This window comes from Macrotis lagotis, chromosome X, assembly GCF_037893015.1.
Source record: "Macrotis lagotis isolate mMagLag1 chromosome X, bilby.v1.9.chrom.fasta, whole genome shotgun sequence".
Classification (NCBI taxonomy): Eukaryota; Metazoa; Chordata; class Mammalia; order Peramelemorphia; family Peramelidae; genus Macrotis; species Macrotis lagotis.
In genome coordinates this window covers 702,336,676-702,358,787 of record NC_133666.1, presented here as the reverse complement: position 1 = coordinate 702,358,787, position 22,112 = coordinate 702,336,676, and the positions used below count along the sequence as shown (strand labels likewise).

At 39.4% G+C, this 22,112-nt stretch overlaps 1 protein-coding gene across 1 annotated transcript in view; it reads left to right on the top strand.

Annotated features, from left to right (window-relative positions):
• Nucleotides 1–19,968, top strand: part of LOC141497226 (uncharacterized) — a 67,546-nt gene extending 47,578 nt beyond the window's left edge. Inside the window, 1 exon segment of the mRNA XM_074199872.1 lies at nucleotides 17,262–19,968. Coding sequence (XP_074055973.1) covers nucleotides 17,262–18,296 — 1,035 coding nt within the window. The 3' untranslated portion in view covers nucleotides 18,297–19,968.
• The last annotated feature ends 2,144 nt before the right edge of the window (nucleotides 19,969–22,112 follow it).

The following is a 22,112-nucleotide window of genomic DNA, read 5'->3' as shown; positions in this document are numbered from 1 at the left end:
TAAAACTGGGGCACCTTCTGCTGCAAACATCCCAGTTTGCTGAGACTCCTACCTAATAGCTTCCTTGAACTTCTTTTCATCTTGCCATTTGTAAATAAGTCATGAGAGGTAAGATCTCACCTAGGAACAGAATTAAAAAAACATCATTGAAGATTTAGTCAAATTGCCTGTCATTAAGATAAAGTAATTTTGGGCCAGCTAGATGGCACAGTGGATAGAGCACTGGCCCTGGAGTCAGGAGGACTTGAGTTCAAATCCATCCTCAGACACTTAATAATTACCTAGCTATGTGACCTTGGGCAAGTCACTAAACCCCATTACCTTACAAAAACCAAAAAAAAAGTTAATTTTTTTCCATCATAAGATCTATTAGGAACTATATACATTTTTTGTGAAGGAAACAAGTTTATTGAATTATAGTTCTCAAAATAGTTTTATAATTAATTTTTTATTAATTGCATATAAATACTTTTAACAGTCTCTTGTTAAATTTTGATTTTCAAAATCTTTTTCTCTTTCTTCCCTCTGTTTGCAAACACAATCAAATTGATAATTATGTGTGTGCAGTCATGGAAAATAGTTCCATATCAGGTATAGTGCAAAAGAACATGGAGAAAAAAAAGAGCAATCCCAAGAATAATAAATTTTTTAAAGCATGCTTCTGGACTTCTTAGAGCCAAATTGATGGAGGAAACAGGAAATCACCAGAATTCTACTAAATTCATTTCCAAAGAACTATAAAATAGTGCCTCATTCTGACTTTTGAAAGGGTAGAATCAACCAAAAAAACCTCTCATACTTAAATTAGTCTAACCTCAATATAAGCAAGAAAGAAATGAAAAAGATGAATAGAATTTCAGAAATGTTTGCTTTTATAGATCTCTAACAGAATGGCAATAGACAAGAATAGATCTTTTCCCCAGGGGTACATTGCACTTTCACCAAAATTGACCATATGTTAGGACATACAAAACTTCAAATCAAATATAGAAAGACAGAAAAATGTATCCTCTTCAGATCATAATGTGATAAAAAATACATTGAAAAAAGACCTGCAGCAAGATAGCTTAAAATTGATTGGAAGTTAAATCATCTAATCTGAAAGAAAATGTGGGTCAAAGAATCATTAAAAACAATTTCATTAAAGAAAATATTAATAAGAAAATATATAAAAAGGTATGAGATGCAGCTAAAGCAGTACTTAGGAGGGAATTCATATCTTTAAATCTTACATCAGAAAATGAGAGGCAATTTGTGAACTGGACATGCAACTAAAAGTTAGAATAAGAACAAATTAAACACCAAATTGGAAATCCTGAAAATCAAAGAAGAGATGAATAAAATTGAAAGTAAGAAAACCACTGAATAAATATATAATGGGAGAAGTTAACTTTATTCAAAAACACAAATAAATAAAATAATTCTTAATTTGATTTATAAAAGGAAGGTAGAAAACAAAATCACCAACATAAAAAATGCAAGGAATGAATTCATGCTAATTCAACAAAAAATTTCAATCAATTACTAGGAATTAATTTGTCCAATTACATGCCAATGAATTGAGCAATCATGAGAAATGAATAAATATTTACAAAAATAGTAATTGCTCAGATTAACAGAAAAGGAAATAGAATTGTTAAATAACTCTGTTTTAGACAAAAATATTGAATAAGCATCTCCTAGGCCAATTGACTCTACCAAAACATAAAGAAAATTAATCCCAACCCTATAGAAACATTTTTGAAAAATGGGTGAAGAAAGAATCTTACTGATTTTGGAGAACAGTTAGTGTCCTCTTTAGAGTATCTGAAAGTAACCTCTGCAGATTAACTTTTCCACCTTCTCAGTTGTAGCTACCTCTACTCTTCTATTTCTAAGAAGTCATTCTATCCAATTTATAGCTAATACTGGAGTAATGCAGTCTGTGACTGTAATAGAGGGCTGAGTATGATGTTCTTAGTTGCTGTTTTTTTAGGTGAGGACTCATGAGTTCCAAGGACACAGCTCTCAGGGACGATTTCCTGAGAGCAGAAAAATGAACTATTCACTTTTATCCTTGACATATCCTCATTGAAATTATGTAGCTTTGGGCCTTGGCTTCAGCATGTGTGAGACATGATGAGTGGGCACAGCCCAGACACCACACAACCATATCCAGAGGTGACAAGTGTCTCTTGGTATCATGAATGCCTGTCATTCCAACAGTTTTCCTGGTTATGTTTCCCATGGACGAAACTGAGCAGCCAAGCCATACACTGTTCCATGAACTATATAATTCAACTATTTACCTACAGGGGCCCTAGACCTTGGGTTAAGATAGTAGGAAGTAGGAGAAATATTTGTCTGAAGTGATCCTTTTTCCTCCAAGGATGCACCCAGATCAATAAAGATGTTGATTTTCTAAGAACACAATCACATTACCATCTAGAAGTCATCCAAATGTCATCACTTCCTTTCAAAATCATCTGACCTAGGGGGCAGCTAAGTGGCTCAATGGATAGAGCACCAGCTCTGGAGTCAGGAGTACCTGAGTTCAAATCTGGCCTCAGACACTTGATAATGACCTAGCTGTGTGGCCTTGGGCAAGCCACTTAACCCCATTGCCTTGCAAAATCCTAAAAAAAAAAAAATTATGTGACCAAAACAATCATTTCCTCCAGGTATCTGGACTCATTGCATTCAGAGCAGGATCAAGTCCTTCTAATCCAATGAATTTTCATTCATCTTCTTCCAGCTCCTCATCCCATCACCTCAAAGTCCAATTTGAAGGGCATTTTTTTCTACTTGAAAAGGGTCCCATAGGACAGTTACAAGGGGAGGACACATCTGCCTCAGTCCAATCCAACCTGGATCTACACTTCCAAGGGGTCCATGGCTTCCCAGATTTCCCATTTGAGGGAGCTGCTGCCAGCTCCTCAAAGCAGGGATTCTGTTCCTCTCAGGTGGACCATTGCTGCAGGTTTAGCAGGGCAGGAAGAAGAGGGGTGAGTCTGGGAGGGAGGTGGGGATGGCCTGGAGAGGGGGAGCTCTCAGAGATGGGCAGCCGGGTGGGTGGGGACTAGAGTTTGAGCACTGGAGTCAGGGTTTGGAGTCGGGGAGGAGTTTAGGGCTGGAAGTTTAGGAAGGGAGCATTGCAGTGGAGAAGGCAATGCACTGGATGGAGGGCAGGGCTTAGGGAGGAGAGGTAGTCAGATTCCTGGAATTCTGGCCCCGGGTGTGATTGGAGGATCCTGGAGGCCTTAGGGGCTGCACAGGGTGGAGCTTTTGGGGCTAGGAAGTCCCTCCCAGAGTGCTCTCGTGAGTGGCAGGAAGTCTTTGGACTGAGACTCCTCTGCCTTCCCTGGGTTTCAGATCTCTTTTCTTTCTTCCTTAGGAACTGAGATCTCACTGCCTTCTGGAAACCAGTTTTGTGCTTGCATGTCCCAGGTAAGTCTGAGCCTGAGCTCCCCCTCCTCCCCCTCCTGTCTTTTGCTGGCTTCCCTTGCCATTGAGGCTCATCCTCATCATTTGACTTCTTTGTGTCTTCCAAATTTTGTTGACCCACCCTCCCTTCCCAAACCTGGCTACTGGATGACCCTTCTTCCCTTCACTCCATTCTTTTTCATATTCCTAATCATTTTCCAGACTTCAGACTTGGCCCACAAGAACTTGGGAGTTCTGATTGTTGCCTTCCTGTCAGGACCTAGTGTCTTTGTCTCCCTGTCCCCAACTCTTAGGTAAAGATTCAGTTTTCCTGCTTTCACAGCAGGGTCCTATTAGGATTCCTGCCTTCCTGTCCCCAAGAACCCACCTTGGACACAGTCCTCAAAGCTTATCTGAACTTCTGAATTTTAGCCTATTTCCCCATCAGATCTCCAGTTTCCAATAAGTGGTTCTAGCAGAACCAGTCTCATCTCCCTCTCCTTGCTAGACCTCAGCATTGAATCATTCTGTTTTCCCAGGTTCAGTGAACACCTGGAACCCTTCATTCAGTCCATGAGTTCTCCCTACCTTGAGCTCTGTTAGAATCTTAATCTCCCAGACCATACCCCTCCCCTTTCCACATCTCTTGCTTCCCTGCCTCAACCTTTTTTTTTTTGAGTTGATATTTTAGTTTTCCAATTGCATGCTCTGGTAGATGTTCAACATTAGTCTGGTAAAAGTTGTCATGTACATTCGTGTTTAACATATTTACATATGAGTCATTTTGTTTTAGAGGAATTAGAACTAAGGGAAAAGAAAGAAAACCAGGAGCTGGGAAGGATTAATAGAAGTTCTATGAAAGTGTACATAGTATACATTCAGATCCTGCGGAGTCCCCCACTCTCATCCAGATGTGGATGCCATTGCCCATGACAGGTCTCTGGAGGTTGTCCTTGATCTCTGAACTGCTGAGGGCAGATGTATCTATCATAGTTGATGAGCCCACAATGTTGCTGTTAATGGGTACGATGTTGTGGTTCTGCTCCCTTTGCTCAGCATCAGTTCATGTCATTCTTTTCCTGCTTCCCTAAAGTCCAGTCACTCACGGTTTCATATAGAACAATAGTTCAGAATCCTTAACTTATTCATTCATTCCCCCAATTGATGGGCATTCACTCAATTTCCAGTTCTTTGCCAATACAAAAAAAAAAGTTCCTGCCTCAAATTCTTTCAGTTTTCTCAGCCTGACTTCCAGACTGACCTTTCTTTCCAACCTCAAATCTCCCCAGGTCATTTCCTTGTGTTTCATTCCAGGGCCTCTGCATTCTCAGCTTTCCTTGGTTTCTCTCTGTAGTTTAGATTGTGTCCATGTTAGTGGGGAATGGAGATGTTGGGAGGCAAAGGACCAGTAGTAGCTCTGCCTCAGGAGTCACTGAGGTGCTGCCTGCTCTCACCCCATCTGGGATCCCCAGCTCCTTCTGCCTCTGTAGAAGCCTGAGGCGAGGAGGAATATGAAAAATAACGTTGAGAGAGGGTTCTAGACTTTTTCTCCTTGCTAACTTCCTTTCCATGACCTTCCCAGACCCTTCCCCTTTTTCCTACATTGGAATCTTTGCCTGAGGGCAGGGTCAGGACCTTTGTAACTCCTGTAGGATCTCAGTCTTTATAAATCCCCAAGACACTCTTCTTGCTAAGATAAAGAGGAAAAGCTCTCTCCACGTTTGGGATCCTTCTCCTTCCCCAGCTCAGTCTGCAGAGGACCACGGCCTGGCCCAAGCAGGTCCTGAGTCAAATGCAGATGCCAAAGGTGGAGAGAATTTGGAACTCTGTTGTTTTTTTTAATTAAAGGTTGCCAAGTAGCAATCTCCCAGTGTATGATCCCAAAGTAGTCGGCCTGGGACTAAGATTATGGGGTGGGGAGCATGGGTTTTTCTTAGTAGAGGTAAAGATGGGAGGACTTTTCCAAGTGTCTCTAGGCTGTCTCCTGGTCATCAGAAAGGCAGAGAATTAAAACCTTTCTGGGTTAGGAGTAAGATCTGATAATAGAGCTTTGACTGTTGTTATTTTGTAGATTTATTAAGGGTGGGAGATGCAGGACCCCAAGGTAGATAAAGATCAGGAAAAAGTTGAAGGACTTAACAAGATGAGGTCACTTTGGTCCTTGCTACCTACACAGGAATCCTGGATTCAAGGGAATGGGCCCAGGAAGCCTGAGACATCCACTTCAGGTGAGTGCAGCATACTCCCAGACTAGACCAAGGAGGGACATCTAAGTGCTGCAGTAGAAAGAGCCTGGCCTTGGAATCAGGAGGACAGGAGTTTCAATCCAGCCTCTGATACCCACTACTGTGTGACCCTGGGCAAGTCACTTAACCTTGATTGCCTCACATCCATGATCATCTCCAGTCATCCTGATTCCTATCTGGCTATAATATCCAGATGACTCTGGAGGAGGAAGTGAGGCTGGTGACTTAGCACAACCCTCCCCCCACCAAATCCAGTTCATGTGCTTGGCATGGCCCCAATGTCATGGTTTTTTAGAGAATGCAGGACAAATGAAAGACCAAGGTAAGTAACTAAATCCATTTCTGTAGACATAGGGGAGGGGTCAGGAGGCTGGCAATACCTTCCTTAAGGATTGTTTCCTTACCAAAAAGTAGTTTGAAATTGTTAGTAACCACACTGCTCAGTTCACTTCTGTGTTTCAATCTGATTCCTGGGTTCCTTGAGTCTTGAGCACTGAGCCCCCCAACCCGAAACTGGTTCCTCCCTGGTTGGTTTTAAGTTCTCCTTCAGTACATTTAAATGTCAAGGACTACTTCAATCCTGAATTGACTCTTAATGCCTGTCTAGCATTGTATACACACACACACACACGAACACACGAACATGCACATGCACACACATTCATACACAACACACATGCACACACAGACACACATACTTTCACACACATATACATACACCCTTCCCTATCCTCCCTATGATTATAAGCAGTCGACATAGGTTATACATGTCATTCCCTTCAAAGCATTTCCATATCAGTAATTGTCTACATACTTTATCCTGCTTGTCATTTCTTTTTGTTTTTTAGGTTTTTGCAAGGCAATGGGGTTAAGTGGCTTGCCCAAGGCCACACAGCTGAGGGTGGATTTGAACCCAGGTCCTCCTGACTCCAGGGCCAGTGCTCTATCCACTGCTTCACCTAGCCACCTCCTGCTTGTCATTTCTTAATAGCATAATAATATTCCATCACAATCCCACACCAGCTTATTTGGCCATTCCCCACTTGATGGGCATTCTCTAGCTTTCTCAGGCACTACAAAAGGAGATGCTATCGATATTTTGCTACAATTTCATCTTTTCCCCTTTTTTAAATAACTCTCTTTAGACTCTACAGCTGGCAGTGGTGTTGCTGGATCAATAGATATCCACAGTTCTATAGCTCTTTGGGCAATGTTCCAAACTACTTTTCTGAATGGTTGAATCAGTCCACAGCTCCACCATCAGTGCATCACTGTCCCAGGTTTCCCAGATCACTTCCAGCATTAATCATTTTCCCTTTGTGTCTGATTGTCCAATCTGATAGATATAAGGTGATGCCTTAAAGTTGTTTTATTTGCATTTTTCTAATCAATAATGAATTAGAGAATTTTTCATTTTTTGAGATAGTTTTCATTTCTTTATCTGAAAACTGTCCATTCATATCTCTTGCTTATTTATCAATTGGTGAATGGTTTGTATTTTTGCAAACTTCACTTCTCGCTATAGTTGAGAAATCAAACCTTTATAAGAAACATCTGTTATAAATGTTTTCCCCAGCTTTCTGCTTTCCTTTTGTTTTGTATAAAAGCTTTTTAATTTTATACTATCAAAATTGTCTGTTAGATTTTTCATTACTCTTTTTTTTTTGTTGGTCTTAAATTCTTCCTCTATCCCTAGATTTCACAATAATCAATTCCAGGCTTCTCACATTTGTGCAGTAACATGCTTTATGAGCAAACCATGTTCCCTTTCTGTCCTTATTGTGGTATGAAGTAGGAGATGTTGTGATAAGTATCATTTTATAATACAGGTGGAGATCTAGAATGGTCAGACCCCCCTTCCTTCACATTTTTTCATTGATTACCTTGATATCTTTGCCTTTTTGTTCATCCAAATGAACTTGGTTATTATTTGTTCTAATTCAGTAAACTAATTTATTACTATTGAATTGTGATGATACTGAATAGATTAGCTAGATTTTTATTACATTGATTTTTTATTCCCATGAACAAAAAATGTGATTTCAATCATTTAGATATTTATTTATTTAAGGTTTTTGCAAGGCAAATAGGGTTAAGTGGCTTGCCCAAGGCCACACAGCTAGGTAATTAAGTGTCTGAGACCAGATTTGAACCCAGGTACTCCTCACTCCAGGGCCAGTGTTTTATACACTGCGCCACCTAGCCGCCCCTTGAATTTATTTTTATATGCAGCATTTTATGTTATGATAGTTGTTAGGTCTTTTCTAAAACTTATTGTAGCTTCAGGATAATTAAATTGGGTTTTTCTGGTTCCTTTCAATAGTTTTTCTTTAGTCTCAGAGCTTGAAAACTTGGCTCTGACATTCCTATAAGCTTTCCTCATAGAATTCTCTTTTGGCTGATGATTGGTGGATGTTTATTTTCTTGGCGTGGAGCTGTCATTTTGTGGGTTAATTCATCTCATTCACTTTCTAAACTATAATTACTTGTATATTTTCTTTCTCACCCTATTTGCAGGGCAGCTAGGTGGCGCACTGGATAGAGCACTGGCCTTAGAGTCAGGAGTACTTGAGATCAAATTCGGCCTCAAACACTTAATAATTACCTAACTGTGTGGCCTTGGGCAAGCCACTTAACCCCATTGCCTTACCAAAAACAAAAACCCAAACTAAAAAAAAAAAACAAAAAACAAACCTAAACCATCAGAATCCAACCTCACCCTATTTGCCCTATCCCTCCTCTTTCCTTTGCTTTACTTCTACCTACTACCTTGTCCTCCTGGTCTTAAAACTATTCGATCCTCTCAGAAGTCACCCTCCCTTATTCTTTCCACAATCCTATTCCCTTCTCCTCTTTTTTCTGTATTTGGAAGACTTTTATACACATACATACATTTTTGTATGTATGTATATGTATGTAAATATGAGTATATTTGGAATGGGTGAAAAACATGTTTCTCATCTATTATCACAGAGAATAAAGATCCAGCTCTACCCACCCACCCCCCTATTAATTTCTTCTGTATCAGTTTTTCCTTTTATACTTCATTTTCATGAGATAATTACTCCTTTTTATCTCTCCCTACATAATTTTAGTTTATAGAATCACTTCACCATACTTGGGTCAGCTCAAACTTCTCTTTCAAACTACCCAAATAATTATGATAGTCATAAATATAGTGATAATATTTTCACACATAAGAAGTAAAGAATTTAATTTTATTAAGTTCCATATAATTGTTTTTTAATGTTGACCTGATTTTTCTCCCAGATGTTCTATGTCATATTTTCCTTAAATTCTGGGGTTGTTGTCACAAAAACCTTTAAGTCTTTGAGGTTCTTAAATTTGTTTTTCTTTTTTTGTCTTTGAGGATTCTGATTTGCTGATTAAGTTACTGTTGGTTATTACCTCAGTTCGTTTGCTCTATGCTATAAAGTATTCCAAGAACTAGTGTCCTTCAATGTAATAGATGTTAGATCTAGTCTAAACTTATTGTAGCTTCAAGATAATTAAACTGTGTTTTTCTTGTGGCTTCCAATATTTTTTCTTTAGCCTGGGAACTTGAAATCTTGGGTCTGACATTCCTGAAAGTTTTCCTCCTAGAATCTCTTTTGGGTGGTGATTGGTGGATGTTTTCAGTTCTCTTTTACCTTCTTTTTCTAGAACTTTAGGGCAATTGTCCTTGTTACTTTCTTGCAATATTATATCAAGATTCCTTTTCTTTCATCATTATTTTCAGGTAGTTCAAGCATTTATTTTTTTTTTAGACTTTTGCAAAGCAATGGGGTTAAGTGGCTTGCCCAAGCCCACACAGCTAGGTAATTATTAAGTGTCTGAGGTCAGATTTGAACTCAGGTATTCCTGACTCCAGGGCTGATGCACTGTCCATTGCGCCACCTAGCCGACCCTTTCTTGATCTTTCTTATATGACTTCTAAAAACCTTGAGTTCTCCCTAGAACTCTTTTTGTACCTGGGACTATTTGACATTTCTCATTGGATGAGAAATTGTGATTTTGAGATGCAACACTAGCTCCTTTGCTCTTTGCAATGCTATGTTGTAAGGTCAACAGTGTTTTTAGTATAGAAGTTGCTAAGTTTTGTGAGATCTTGATTATTTTTCTAAAGTATTAAATTTTTCCCTTGTTTTTAAAATACTTTCTCTTTAACCTGAGAATTTTAAAATTTGACTCTGAAATTCTTCTAAATTTTCTTGCTCCCTCTTGCCCAATTCTAGTTTCCAAGGAGTTATATTCTTTTTTTTAAATGTATTTTTTATTCTCATTTTGTACAAATTTTTTTTACATTAATAAAATATTCTTGTTTACAAGTAAACAAAATACCCCTCCCCCCCATGAATATAGATAGACTTGCCACTCCACCTGCTTCTGTTTCTGGATCTGGGCTGCAGAAAGACCAAGCTTCTTGCTGTGTGCCCTGAGGGCTGGGCTCCACCTGCTCACTCTGGCAGAGGTCCCCCACTGTTCCCCCACTTTGTGCCTGGTGCTCCCCGGGGTGCAGCTCAGGAGACTCCCCTGCTGCTGTGAGCTGGGGCTCCCAGCACCCTGGGGCTGCCTCCGGGAGGCTGAAGTTCTTTCACTCTGGTGGGCCACCCCTCCGGCGGCTGCCCCTCTGACCCCAGGCAGCAGAGCCTTTTTGCTCTTTTCCAGGTTACCTTGAGTAGGAGAACTGCCTCACTGGGTCCCTTTGTGGGTTCTGTCTCTGGAAAATTTAGTTATAGTCCTTAGCTAATGAATTTTATCAGAGAGCTCCTAAGACTCGATCCCTTCTTGTCGCCATCTTTCAAGGAGTTATATTCTTAAAGATTTTATATCCCTTTTTCTAATTGGCTATTTTATCATTGCTTTACATTTGTTCATTTTTCCTTGGTCTTATTTGATTTTACAATTCCTTTTTATTTTCTACCTGAAGATTTTCTTTCTCTTTATCCAATTGATTAAATTTTGTTTTCATTTTTTTCTTGAAATGTTTTTATTTTTAATCTAGGTTTTTCTCATTCTCTCTGATTTGATTTTTGAATTTCTTTTTACTTTCTTCCAAGATTTCTTTCTGTGTTTGTGTTCATTTGCCATTTTGCTTTAGGGTAGGAGAGCCTTTTTTTTTAAACCTCACTCCCCCTCTTCTAAAGATGATCATAATCTTCTTTTACACTAAAGTAGCTATCATTGATCTGGTTCTTTTTTCTTTGATTATTCATTTTATCATTATTTGATTTGATTTGATTTTCAACAGCTTAATATTTGATGTTTTGATTCTGAGCTGTCTACTATCAATAGGTATATTTTCATTCCTTAGGTTTGGAGCAGTTTAGAGAGAGGAAAGGGCTGGTCTCCTGCAATTTGGTCCATAATCTTCCTTCTTCTTGCCCTAAAATTCTCACCAATATGGTGGGAAGAGAAGGGAATGGAATAAGCATTTGTTTGTTGCCCTAGTCTTCAACTCGTCTTACTATTGTTAATGAATTCTGTCTAGGGGCTCAAGCTCAGGGTCTGCTCTGTTTCTCCACTCAGTCCCAGCTTCACTGTCCCCAAAATGTTCTTGCTTTCTATGGTAGTGGCTTCTCCTTCCCCAGACACAGCTGGGGTCATGTCTGGTCAGCATTGCTAGGCTTGACTTCCAGATTCACTTGGAGTCCTTCAGTCATCCCACACTCAGAGTCTATTTTGCTTTAGAAGAAAGGTTGTGAGGGAAGAGTGACCCAGGTGAGTGCTTTGAGGTCCCCACTGCTTCTCACATAGCCTCCTGTTGGATGATTCAATGGGGTGTCTCTACTTCCCTCAGGCCAAACCTCAGCTGCACATTCTTCTCTAAGTCCTCTCAAGTTATTCTCCTAAGACTTTACCCCTATATTTTTTGTGCTCTTTCTTCATTTCATGATGATTTTCTGTCAGTTTGTGGAGGATATCTGGAGAGCCCACACATTTCTGACCTACACTGCCATGTTCTCAGGATTCTCCTCCTATCAAGTCTGATGAGAAAGAAGTTCCCTATCACCTTCTCTCTTTCTCCTGCATACATCTACCTCCCACCTCCCAGGTAGACCACAAACCTTCTCCCAGATTCCCCAGGATGATGTATTATATTCCAAGGCATTTCTCAGTTCTGTTGCAACTGAATCATGAAATGCATTTCTCAGAATTCCCTTGGACTCTTAATGACCTTGGGTTCTAGAGCTGACTCTGACTCTCATCAAGGGTACGACCTCTGGACAGATCCCTTCTCTGTGTTTCCACTTCCATTTAGAATAGAGTGGGGGTGGATTCTTTACTTCTCAAAAGTCTTTCATCTCTACACTTGATGACTTTTGGTGGTCTAGGAGTTGGTGGCATTCAAGGATGTGGCTGTGGACTTCACCCAAGAGGAGTGGAGCCTTTTGGATCCTCATCAGAAGCAGATGTACAAGGAGGTCATGCTGGAGAATGCCCAGAACTTGCTCTCTGTGGGTAAGGACTCTTCCCCTGGTGACACTGAGTCTACTATCTATGGGAGTATCTTCATTCCTTATAGTGGAGGGTTTGGAGCAATTTAGAGAGAGAGGAAAGGACTGGTCTCCTGCAATTTTGTCCTTAATCTTCCTTCCTCTTGCCTTAAAATTCTCACCAATATGATGGGAGAAGAAGGGTATCGAATAAGCATTTGTTTACATCTACTGCTTGCCAGATGCTATGATGAGGGCTTTCTTTGCCATATCATGTTGCATCATCCTGATAATAACCTTCTAACTTAAGTGAATATTATTATTCCCATTTGACATTGGAAGAAACTGAGGCAAATGGAGGTTAATTGATTAGGCACAAAGCTAGTCACTGTTTGAGACTGGATTTTTGGCTCTGGCATTCCTCAGACTAGGCCCAGGGTTCTCTCCATTGCACTAACTAGATTTCTAGATAATGGAAAGTGTGTGTCAAGACCCACCACATTTCCTCATCCCGACCTGGTGCCATCCACTTCTCCCCCAACCTTTCCCCATAGCCTCCATAAATAACTGCTCTGAGACTCTTCTTCAGGAGACCTGGGACCCATCCACACTGTCTTTCTTTCCTGTATGCTTCTGGCATTGCCAGGACGACAGACTGTCCAAGCAAGAGCATTTGGCATGACTATGGAGTTTGCCAGTAGAGAATCTCCCCTAAAGAGGCAACAACTACCCAAATGAGCAATACACAAGGCTTCTATATGGTTCAGGGACTGAGGCTGGTCTTACACCTTAACCCTTTTTTTTTAGGTTTTTGCAAGGCAAATGGGGTAAAGTGGCTTGCCCAAGGCCACACAGCTAGGTCATTATTAAGTGTCTGAGACCAGATTTGAACCCAGGTACTCCTGACTCCAGGGCCGGTGCTTTATCCACTATGCCACCTAGCTGCCCCTACCTTAACCCTTTTTTACCCTATTTTGGAAGGAGGTGTTTCATCAGAATGGAACTTGTTAAGATGGGGGGCTTAAGCTGTGAGGAGAGGATTGGATCACTTTGCATAACAACCCATCTTCTTTTGGGTTACTTACATTACAATTACTAATGAGTGAGTACAAGCTCCTATATGTGAGCTTCATGGAGTGATTCTCAAAGTGCAGCAGCTCTGTATATACAACCCTTTCCAAAAGGGAACTACATTTCAAATTTCTCTCCATCTTCATCCCCAACTGATTTTCCTGCCCAGGGCTTCCAGTTCCCAGACAAGATGTGATCTCTTATTTTAAGAAATGGAAAGTCCCATGGATGCTGGAGCAGGAAGGCCTGAGGAGCTGCTGTCCAGGTGAGTGAGGTGAAAGCAGGTATAGGACAGTGATGATGTCTGGTCTTCTATGTGGTACAGTGAAGCAAGGGCTGGATTTTGGGGCAAGAACATCTGCCTTGGGTTTCTTTTTCAGATATTCCCTGACAGTGCCTTCTTGGGTCAGTCACTGAACCACTGAGTCTCAGTTTCTCCATATATAAGAATGTTGGTTTCCATGACCTTTCAACTCCCTTCCAGGGAGTTGATCTATGATCCTAAAAGAAAGGCCTTGCTTGCAATTTGGCAACAGAGAATTCTTTTGAAAATGCAAAAAAAGGGGATAGGCTAATTTCTTTCCTAGACCTTCTTCAAATCAATGAATATCTAAGTATCCATGATGTACCAGACCCTGCATAAAGCACTCAACACATTAATAGATGTAAAGGACTTTCCCTGCTCCCATGTTACTTAAATTTTGATGGAACAGAGAAGAGGCCAATAACTATGTAGAAACCCAGGACAGATAGGATAGAAGTGGTACTAATTAAGAGAGGGAAGACTCCAAATTTAAGGAGGACTGGAAAAGGCTTATTATGGAAAGTGGGTCTCTGGTTGCCCACTAGGGAAGCTAGGGAGAGCATTCTAGGAACTGATTTGGCAAGGCAACAACCATGGATTCTAGTGGTAGAATATTCTGTCCTCAGATCAGAAAGGAGGACCATACCCCTGAATTCTAGCATATTGGGGGGGAAATGGGGTGAAAGAAGACTAAAAGCCTAGAGGAAGGGCTGGAGATCAAGTGCTTTAATAGCTGTAGACAGGATTTTGTATTTAATCCATTTTGGGGGGTTTTGCAAGGCAAATAGGGTTAAGTGGCTTGCCCAAGGCCACAAAGCTAGGTAATTATTAAGTGTCTGAGACTGGATTTAATCCATTTTCTAGGGATCACTGGTACTTGGTGAGAATGTGGTGTTAAGGTCAGAAGAGAATTTCAGGAAGAATTTGACAAAGGGATAGAGGAATAGACTGGGGGTTAACCTGATGCAGCCAGAACAACCAGCAGCCTCTTACAAAATCTCAGATGTGAAGTGACTATGGTCAGATACAAGATATTGACAGCATTTAGAGAGATAGAGTTATATGTAAAGGATTTCACCAAGGCAGAATCAAATGGACTTGGCAGGAGATTGAAGATGTGGCTGAGGAGTGGGAATGTGTCAGAGTTGGATTGCATTGGACTATTGGGAGATGCCTTGGAGAGCATTAGGAATACAAGAAGATGGGATGGCTGGTGCAAAGAGAATGAGTTTCCTTTTGGGAAATGGAGAAGTAGAAACAGGTAGAAGTAGAAATAGTAGAAACTGGGGTGGCTAGGTGGCGCAGTGGATAAAGCACTGGCCCTGGAGTCAGGAGTACCTGGGTTCAAATCCAGTCTCAAACACTTAATAATTACCTAGCTGTGTGGCCTTGGGCAAGCCACTTAACCTCATTTGCCTTGCAAAAACCTAAAAAAACCCAAACAAAACAAAAAAAAGAAATAGTAGAAACAGTCACTAAAATCTTCAAAGGAGAACATTGAGGAAAAGGGGGGGATTGACAGTGTCAAAGCCTGTTAGAGAAGACTAGAAGGATCATAATTAAGAATAGCCATTGAAATTTAGCAATTTTGAGAAATTAATAATTTTCTCTCTTGTTTAACTATTAAAAAATGCCCAAATTAAGTATAAAGGACAATTGAAGGATACAGGCTGTACATAGAGAAAGAACTGAGAATTGGAAATATACATATATACAATCTATTCACCTAGCTATACCAGTTTCTGTCTAATGTTGGTTAAGGGCCTTGGAAAAGGACTAAAGAAAAAAAAAGAAAAAGAAAAAAGAAATGCAAAGGCAAGGAGTTGAGCACAATTTGGAAATGATTTCCTTTATTTGTTAAGCCATGAAATCTAGGAAAGATATTGGACACAGTCTCATGGGGATGCATGGATCAAGTAAGAGTGTTTTAAAGATTAGATAGAACTGGTCTTATTTGTGATAAGAAAATAGTCATTAGTGGGGAAAAGAATGAAACTTAAAAAAAATGGAGATAACAGCTGAGGATTATACCAAGGTAGTTGATATGTTGGAATGAGATTATTTGTACATGTGGCAGGTAGGTGACAAAATGGATTAGAGTCCCTACCCTAGAAACAGGAGGATAGGAGTTCAAATTCAGCCTCAGATGCTTGACTGTTAGTAGCTGTGTGACCCTGAGAAAGTCACTTAATCCTGATTGTCTCACTATCAGGGTCATCTTTAGGCTTCTTGATTTATATTTGACTACTGGTCCCAGATGGCTGTAGAGGAGAAAGTCAGGCTACTGATTTGGCATGGCACCCCTCTCAGTCAACTCCACTTCAATTGCTTGTCATGACATCATCTCCCTGATATCTTCTTAGAGATAAAAGGAAAAACCAAAACAATTATAGCAATTTTCCCATGTAAAGGGATTTTCTTTATTAAACATAAGGATAATCTTTTTAACTGATATGGATTCAAAGAGAAGAATGTTTTTGATTTATATTAGATGAAGTAGGTAAGATAGATCTTGAAAAATGTAGTCATTTAAAATTCTATTTTATTTTTTCAATTATATGTTATGAAAGTTTTTCAACAAGCAGCCACATGCAAATTGGTATTACATAATTTCTCTCCCCTCATCAGTGAACAGTCTAGTGAACATTGTACATGTAGATTTATGTTTAGGATATTCACATATTAGTTATTTTATGTAGTAGGAATCATGTTTATCTTTGTCCTTCATTTTCTTTTTTTTTTTTTAGGTTGGTTTTTTTTTTTGCAAGGCAAATGGGGTTAAGTGGCTTGCCCAAGGCCACACAGCTAGGTAATTATTAAGTGTCTGAGGCCAGATTTGAACCCAGGTACTCCTGACTCCAGGGCTGGTGCTTTATCCACTGTGCCACCTAGCCACCCCTGTCCTTCATTTTCAAAGAAGACCATGAAATCAGGGAGGTGATGCCATGACAAGCCCATGAATTGAATTTGAGTGAGGGGCTGCGATGCTAATTCACCAGCCTCACTTTCTCCTTCAGTCATCTAGCTCTAAGCTCATGGCTTACATTGTGAATATCATGAAAATGTCATGAGAATGCCTGTGTCACATGCACAATGATGTTTGTTGTTGGCATCCAATGGGCTTATATGTGCAGCTCTTTATAAAGTAAATTATCCTTAGGATATAAGCTAGTACCATGTTTTTTTTTAGGTTTTTTCAAGGCAAATGGGGTTAAGTGGCTTGCCCAAGGCCACACAGCTAGATCATTATTAAGTGTCTGAGACTGGATTTGAACCCAGGTACTCCTGACTCCAGGGCCAGTGCTTTATCCACTGCGCCACCTAGCCACCCTGAGCTAGTACCATTTTTAACTTATTGGTTCTCTCCATGAACGATTGAAGTTTGGGATTTGGGGGGATTTTTTTGGGGGGGGTGATAAATAATTAATTATTAATAATAATAATAATAATTATTATTATTATTGTTACTATTAATAATATCTGTTGCTATCTGTTATTATTATTATATAACAATAACAACAATTAATAATTAATGAGTTTAGTTTCTATCATTATTGGAAAGGGGAAATAAACAATGTGAGTATATATAGTGTTTGTATACATTTATTATCCTGTTTAATTCTTTCAGAAGAAGAGATCAGATGTGAAATGAAGGAGAATATTGGAAAACTAAGCCTTTCTGTGAAAGAAACTCACAAGCAAAGTATCAGTGCCTATGACTTCATGTGGAGAGGATTTGGCATTACACATGAGAGAATTCCAACTGGAGAGAAACCTCATGATTTTAATCAATGGGGAAAGGCTTTTTCATTGAAGGGCAGTCTTATTAAACATCAGAGAATCCACACTGGAAAGAAACCTTATGAATGTAATCAAGGTGGAAAGGCTTTTACTCAGAGGTGCCATCTTATGGAACATCAGAGAATCCACACTGGAGAGAAACCATATGAATGTAATCAGTGTGGAAAGGCATTTACAAGCAAGTCATATCTTATTACACATCAGAAAATCCACACTGGAGAGAAAGCATATGAATGTAATCAGTGTAGAAAGACTTTTTTATTGAAGGATACATTTATTAAACACCAGAGAATTCACACTGGAGAGAGACCTTATGAATGTAATCAGTGTGGAAAGGCTTTTTTATTTAAAGACACACTTATTAAACATCAGAGAATTCACACTGGAGAGAAACCTTATGAATGTAATCAATGTGGAAAAGCTTTTACAAGCAAGTCAAATGCTACTACACATGAGAAAATCCACACTGGAGAGAAACATTATGAATGTAATCAGTGTGGAAAGGCTTTTTTATTTAAAGACACACTTATTAAACATCAGAGAATTCACACTGGAGAGAAACCTTATGAATGTAATCAATGTGGAAAGACTTTTACAAGAAAGTCATATCTTACTGTACATCAGAGGATCCACACTGGAGAGAAAACATACGAATGCAATCAGTGTGAAAAGGCTTTTTCATTGAAGTGTACTCTTATTATACATCAGAGAATCCACACTGGAGAGAAACCTTATGAATGTAATCAATGTGGAAGGGCTTTTGCAAGGAAGCCACATCTTACTAGACATCAGAGAATCCACACTGGACAGAAACCTTATCAATGTAATCAATGTCAAAAGGCTTTTACAAGGAAGGAGAGTCTTACTTTACATCAGAGAATCCACACTGGAGAGAAACCTTATGAATGTAGTCAGTGTGGAAAGACTTTTACACAGAAGTACCATCTTATTGCACATCAGAGAATCCACACTGGAGAGAAACCTTGTGAATGTGATCTGGGTTTCCTAAATGAGCATTGTGAAAAGGACACATAAACAGTATGTCTTCAGAATAAGAAAAAAAACTTAGTATTATAGCAACTGGAGGAAAACACTTGATTAAGAGAAGAAACCAGAGTTTTCACAATGGAGTACAATTTCAGGCAAACTAGGGGGAAATTTTGTATCTCTCACAGGCAACTGAAGAGTGCATTTTCTGCCTACATTGAGACCAATTCAGGTAACAATCAAGGACCTTCTCTTTAATTTGAAATACATTCTGTCTCTTGATTGTTGTGACTCAATGATCCTGGCGATGACAAAGGGATTCCAATAAACTTGAGGCAGAGCAGAATACTTGTGTAAAAAAGAAAAGCAGCCACTACTTTGTCAGTAAGGGTTTTTCTAATTTCCCTCTAAAAAGCTTCCCACGAGTTTCCCTTCATGATTTTGGAAAGTCAAAGTAGACTTCATTGTCTCCTGGAGAACATGATTTGGAATCCTGATACAACCAAAGTGACTTTTTCCTTTGGCTTTTTTCATCTAAAGCCAAAGGAATTGACCTCTTGGCTCCTCTGGCTCCCCTTTGATCTTGGTTGCCTAGATCACTTCATACTGGTTTATGTACAGAGCTGAGGTGGGAACTCTGTCTACATCTTATTCCAGGGAACATTGCTAAAGAGTCTAAATTTTTGAACCCTTTTCCTTGCTGAGAACAAAGCTACCGCTCTCTCTTTCTCATAAACTCTCTTTTCCTCCCTAGAACTGTGGTCAGATAATAGGTGACAGAATTGGGAGCTGGTCCCCATTCTTTCTTCCATTGTTGGTTCAGGGGTCACCTGAGATGTCCTTTTGCTCTGGTGTTACCTGTTCAGTAACAGACTTCTTCATATTCCTGGGCATAGAAATGAGCCCCCAACACTCCCATGGCTGCTGATAGCTCTGCCATTGAATTTCCTTCTTGGTCAGTCCCCATCCCTTTCTACACAGACTTTTCTGTTTATCATCCTAAAACTATGATAGGGGCAAAAAATGACTAATTTTAATGTTTTTTTCTTTCCTGATTAGAATTTGCTTTAGTACTTTTTTACATTCTTGTTAAGGTCTTTAGGGTAAGGCTTAGTAAATCAGATCAGAGTCAGAGAGTAGGGCCAAAATGTTAAAAATCCACCTAGTCATTTTGAATCTAAATTTGAACAGCAGTTTGTTAGGTTTTTGTTTTAAATAAAACCCACCCTCAAAAGGAACTGACCTGCTGGCTACTGTTGCTTCCCTTTGATCTTGGTTGTCTAGATCACTTCGTACTGGTTTATGGATAAAGTTGAGGTGGGAACTTTGTCTACATCTTATTCTAGGGCACATTGTTAAAGAGTATAAGTTTTTGAACCTTTTCCCTTGCTCAGTACAAAGCTTCCCACCCTCTCTTTCTCATAACACCTCTTTTCCTTCCTAAAACTATGATCAGATAATAGTTGATAGAATTTTGAGCTGGTCCCCATTCCTTCTTCCAGTGCTGGTTCAAGGGTAACCTGAGATGCCCTTTTGCTCTGGTATTACCTTTGCAGTCATAGATATCTTCACATCCCTTGGCATAGAAATATGCCTCCTATACTCCCATGGGTGCTGATAGCTCTGCCATTGGGGTTCCTTCTTGGCCAGTCCCTATCCCTGTGTACACCAACTTTACTCTTTTTCATCTTAAAGCTATGATAGGTGCAAAAAACTATTTTTTTTTCCAATTAGAATTTGTTCTAGTACATTTTCTAGGTTCTTGTTGAGGTTTTTAGGGTAAGGCTTAGTATGTCAGAGTCAGAGTTTGAGAGCTGGGTTAAAAATGTTAAAAATCCATCTAGTTATTTTGAATCTAACTTTGTAAAGTGGTTTGTTAGGATTCTGTTTTGGGCTTTTGCTAATCTCTAGGTTGAGGAAAAATCACTTTAATGAGATGCCAATGGCAAAGTCTTCTTTTTGAGCACATAAATTGCAATTGATCAGGAAATAATAATAAAAATCTCACAAACAGAATTGATATAGGAAAAGGGCTATTTTTTTAAAACAAAACTAATTCTCAAAAAAGAAATCTTCACATAGTAAAGAGATCATTGCCTGAAGGCCTTGTTGATTGTGAAGTCAGTACCCTGAAAGTACCTACTAGCTTCTTCCAGATGTCCAATCTATATTTACACTATCCATCCATCACTCCTGGTCAAAACCCAAATTCACCATAAAGGGCTTGGATAGAAAGATTCTATCTGCATCCAGAGAGAGAGCTGATAAGTAAAAATGCATGCAGAATAATTTTACTCAAACAAAAAAAGAATAATTTTACTCATATGCTGATTTGTGTCTAAAGGTTGCCTTGTCTAGCCCAGAGGAGGGAAGAACAAAGTTCACATGATAATTTTGTTGGATATTTGAAAGGAATAACCAGTTGTAACTCCATTGCCTTGCAAAAAACTAAAAAAAAAAATTCATTTAAATTTAGCATGAACTGTTCATGCTCAGAGTTCTGTCCTTTGTTGACTGGATTTTATTTTGGACAATTAGGCCTGGTGCTCTTGAGACCACTGATGCAATCTCCCCTGAAGAAGATTGTACCTTATAAAATCTATACAAAGAAACCATTGTCATCAAATTAGATCTGATTGCCTCATTTGTCTCTATAATTTTCATTGTAGTCTTGCCTTATTTGTTGTTTGGTCGTTTCAATTTCATTTTCCATCTCTTTTTACTGTTGATGAAACTGGGGGCAAATAGGCTTAAGTGATTTGCCAGCATCACATACCAATTAATGTCTTAGAATGAATTTGAAATCATGAAGCTGAGTCTTTGATTCTAAGCCCATGCTCTACATCATACAGGAGCCCATCACTGTCCTCAGTCTCATCTTAGAGGAGGCTTAAGCTTATAAAGTAATTGAGGTTCAGTTGCCCAGTTGTGTCTACCTCTTTGTGAACCCAAGGACCTCAACATGTCAGGCCTTTACATCCTTCGCTAGCTCTCCAAGTCTGTCCCAGCTGAAGTTCATTTATTTCCCTGTCATTATCCAGCCCAACCTTTGCCTTCATCTTCACCTTCTCCTTTTTCCTTTTATCTTTCCCAATATCAGGGCTATTTTTTTTGTTTTGTTTTTTGCAAGGCAAATGGGGTTAAGTGGCTTGCCCAAGGCCACACGGCTAAGTAATTATTAAGTGTCTGAGACTGGATTTGAACCCAGGTACTCCTGACTCCAGGGCCGGTGCTTTATCCACTACGCCACCTAGCTGCCCCAAAATATTTTATAATAGTGTTCATATCATTTTTTGGGTTTGCCTTGGCAGGTAGATTCCCAAGTATTTTTTTAGGTTTTTTTTGCAAGGCAAATGGGGTTAAGTGGTTTGCCCAAGGCCACACAAGCTAGGAAATTATTAAGTGTCTGAGACCGGATTTGAACCCAGGTACTCCTGACTCCAAGGCCGGTGCTTTATCCACTACGCCACCTAGCGGCCCTGTATCAGGGCCATTTCTGATGCATACTGTCTTTTGATTTTGTGGCCAAAATGAAAAGATTTAATGTGACGCTCTAGTAAATTGCCAGAACTAGTTGTCTGAAATAATGACAGATTTCATCTTTTTTTTTTTTTTTGCTACTCTATGGAACCTCACAAGTCTTCTCCAGTTGAAAAGCTTTAATTCTGAGGCACTAAGCTTTCCTTATGGTGCATCACTCAGCCTTATATTACTATTGTAAACCCCATAATGTTGACAATGTCAACCTTTGTTAGCAAGGTTGTATCTCTTCTTTTTTAGTAATTTGTCTTGATTTGTCAGAACTTTTGTGTATACAATTCCATTCTTTAACCTGAAGAAAACAGCAGGTTAGCAATAGTCCCA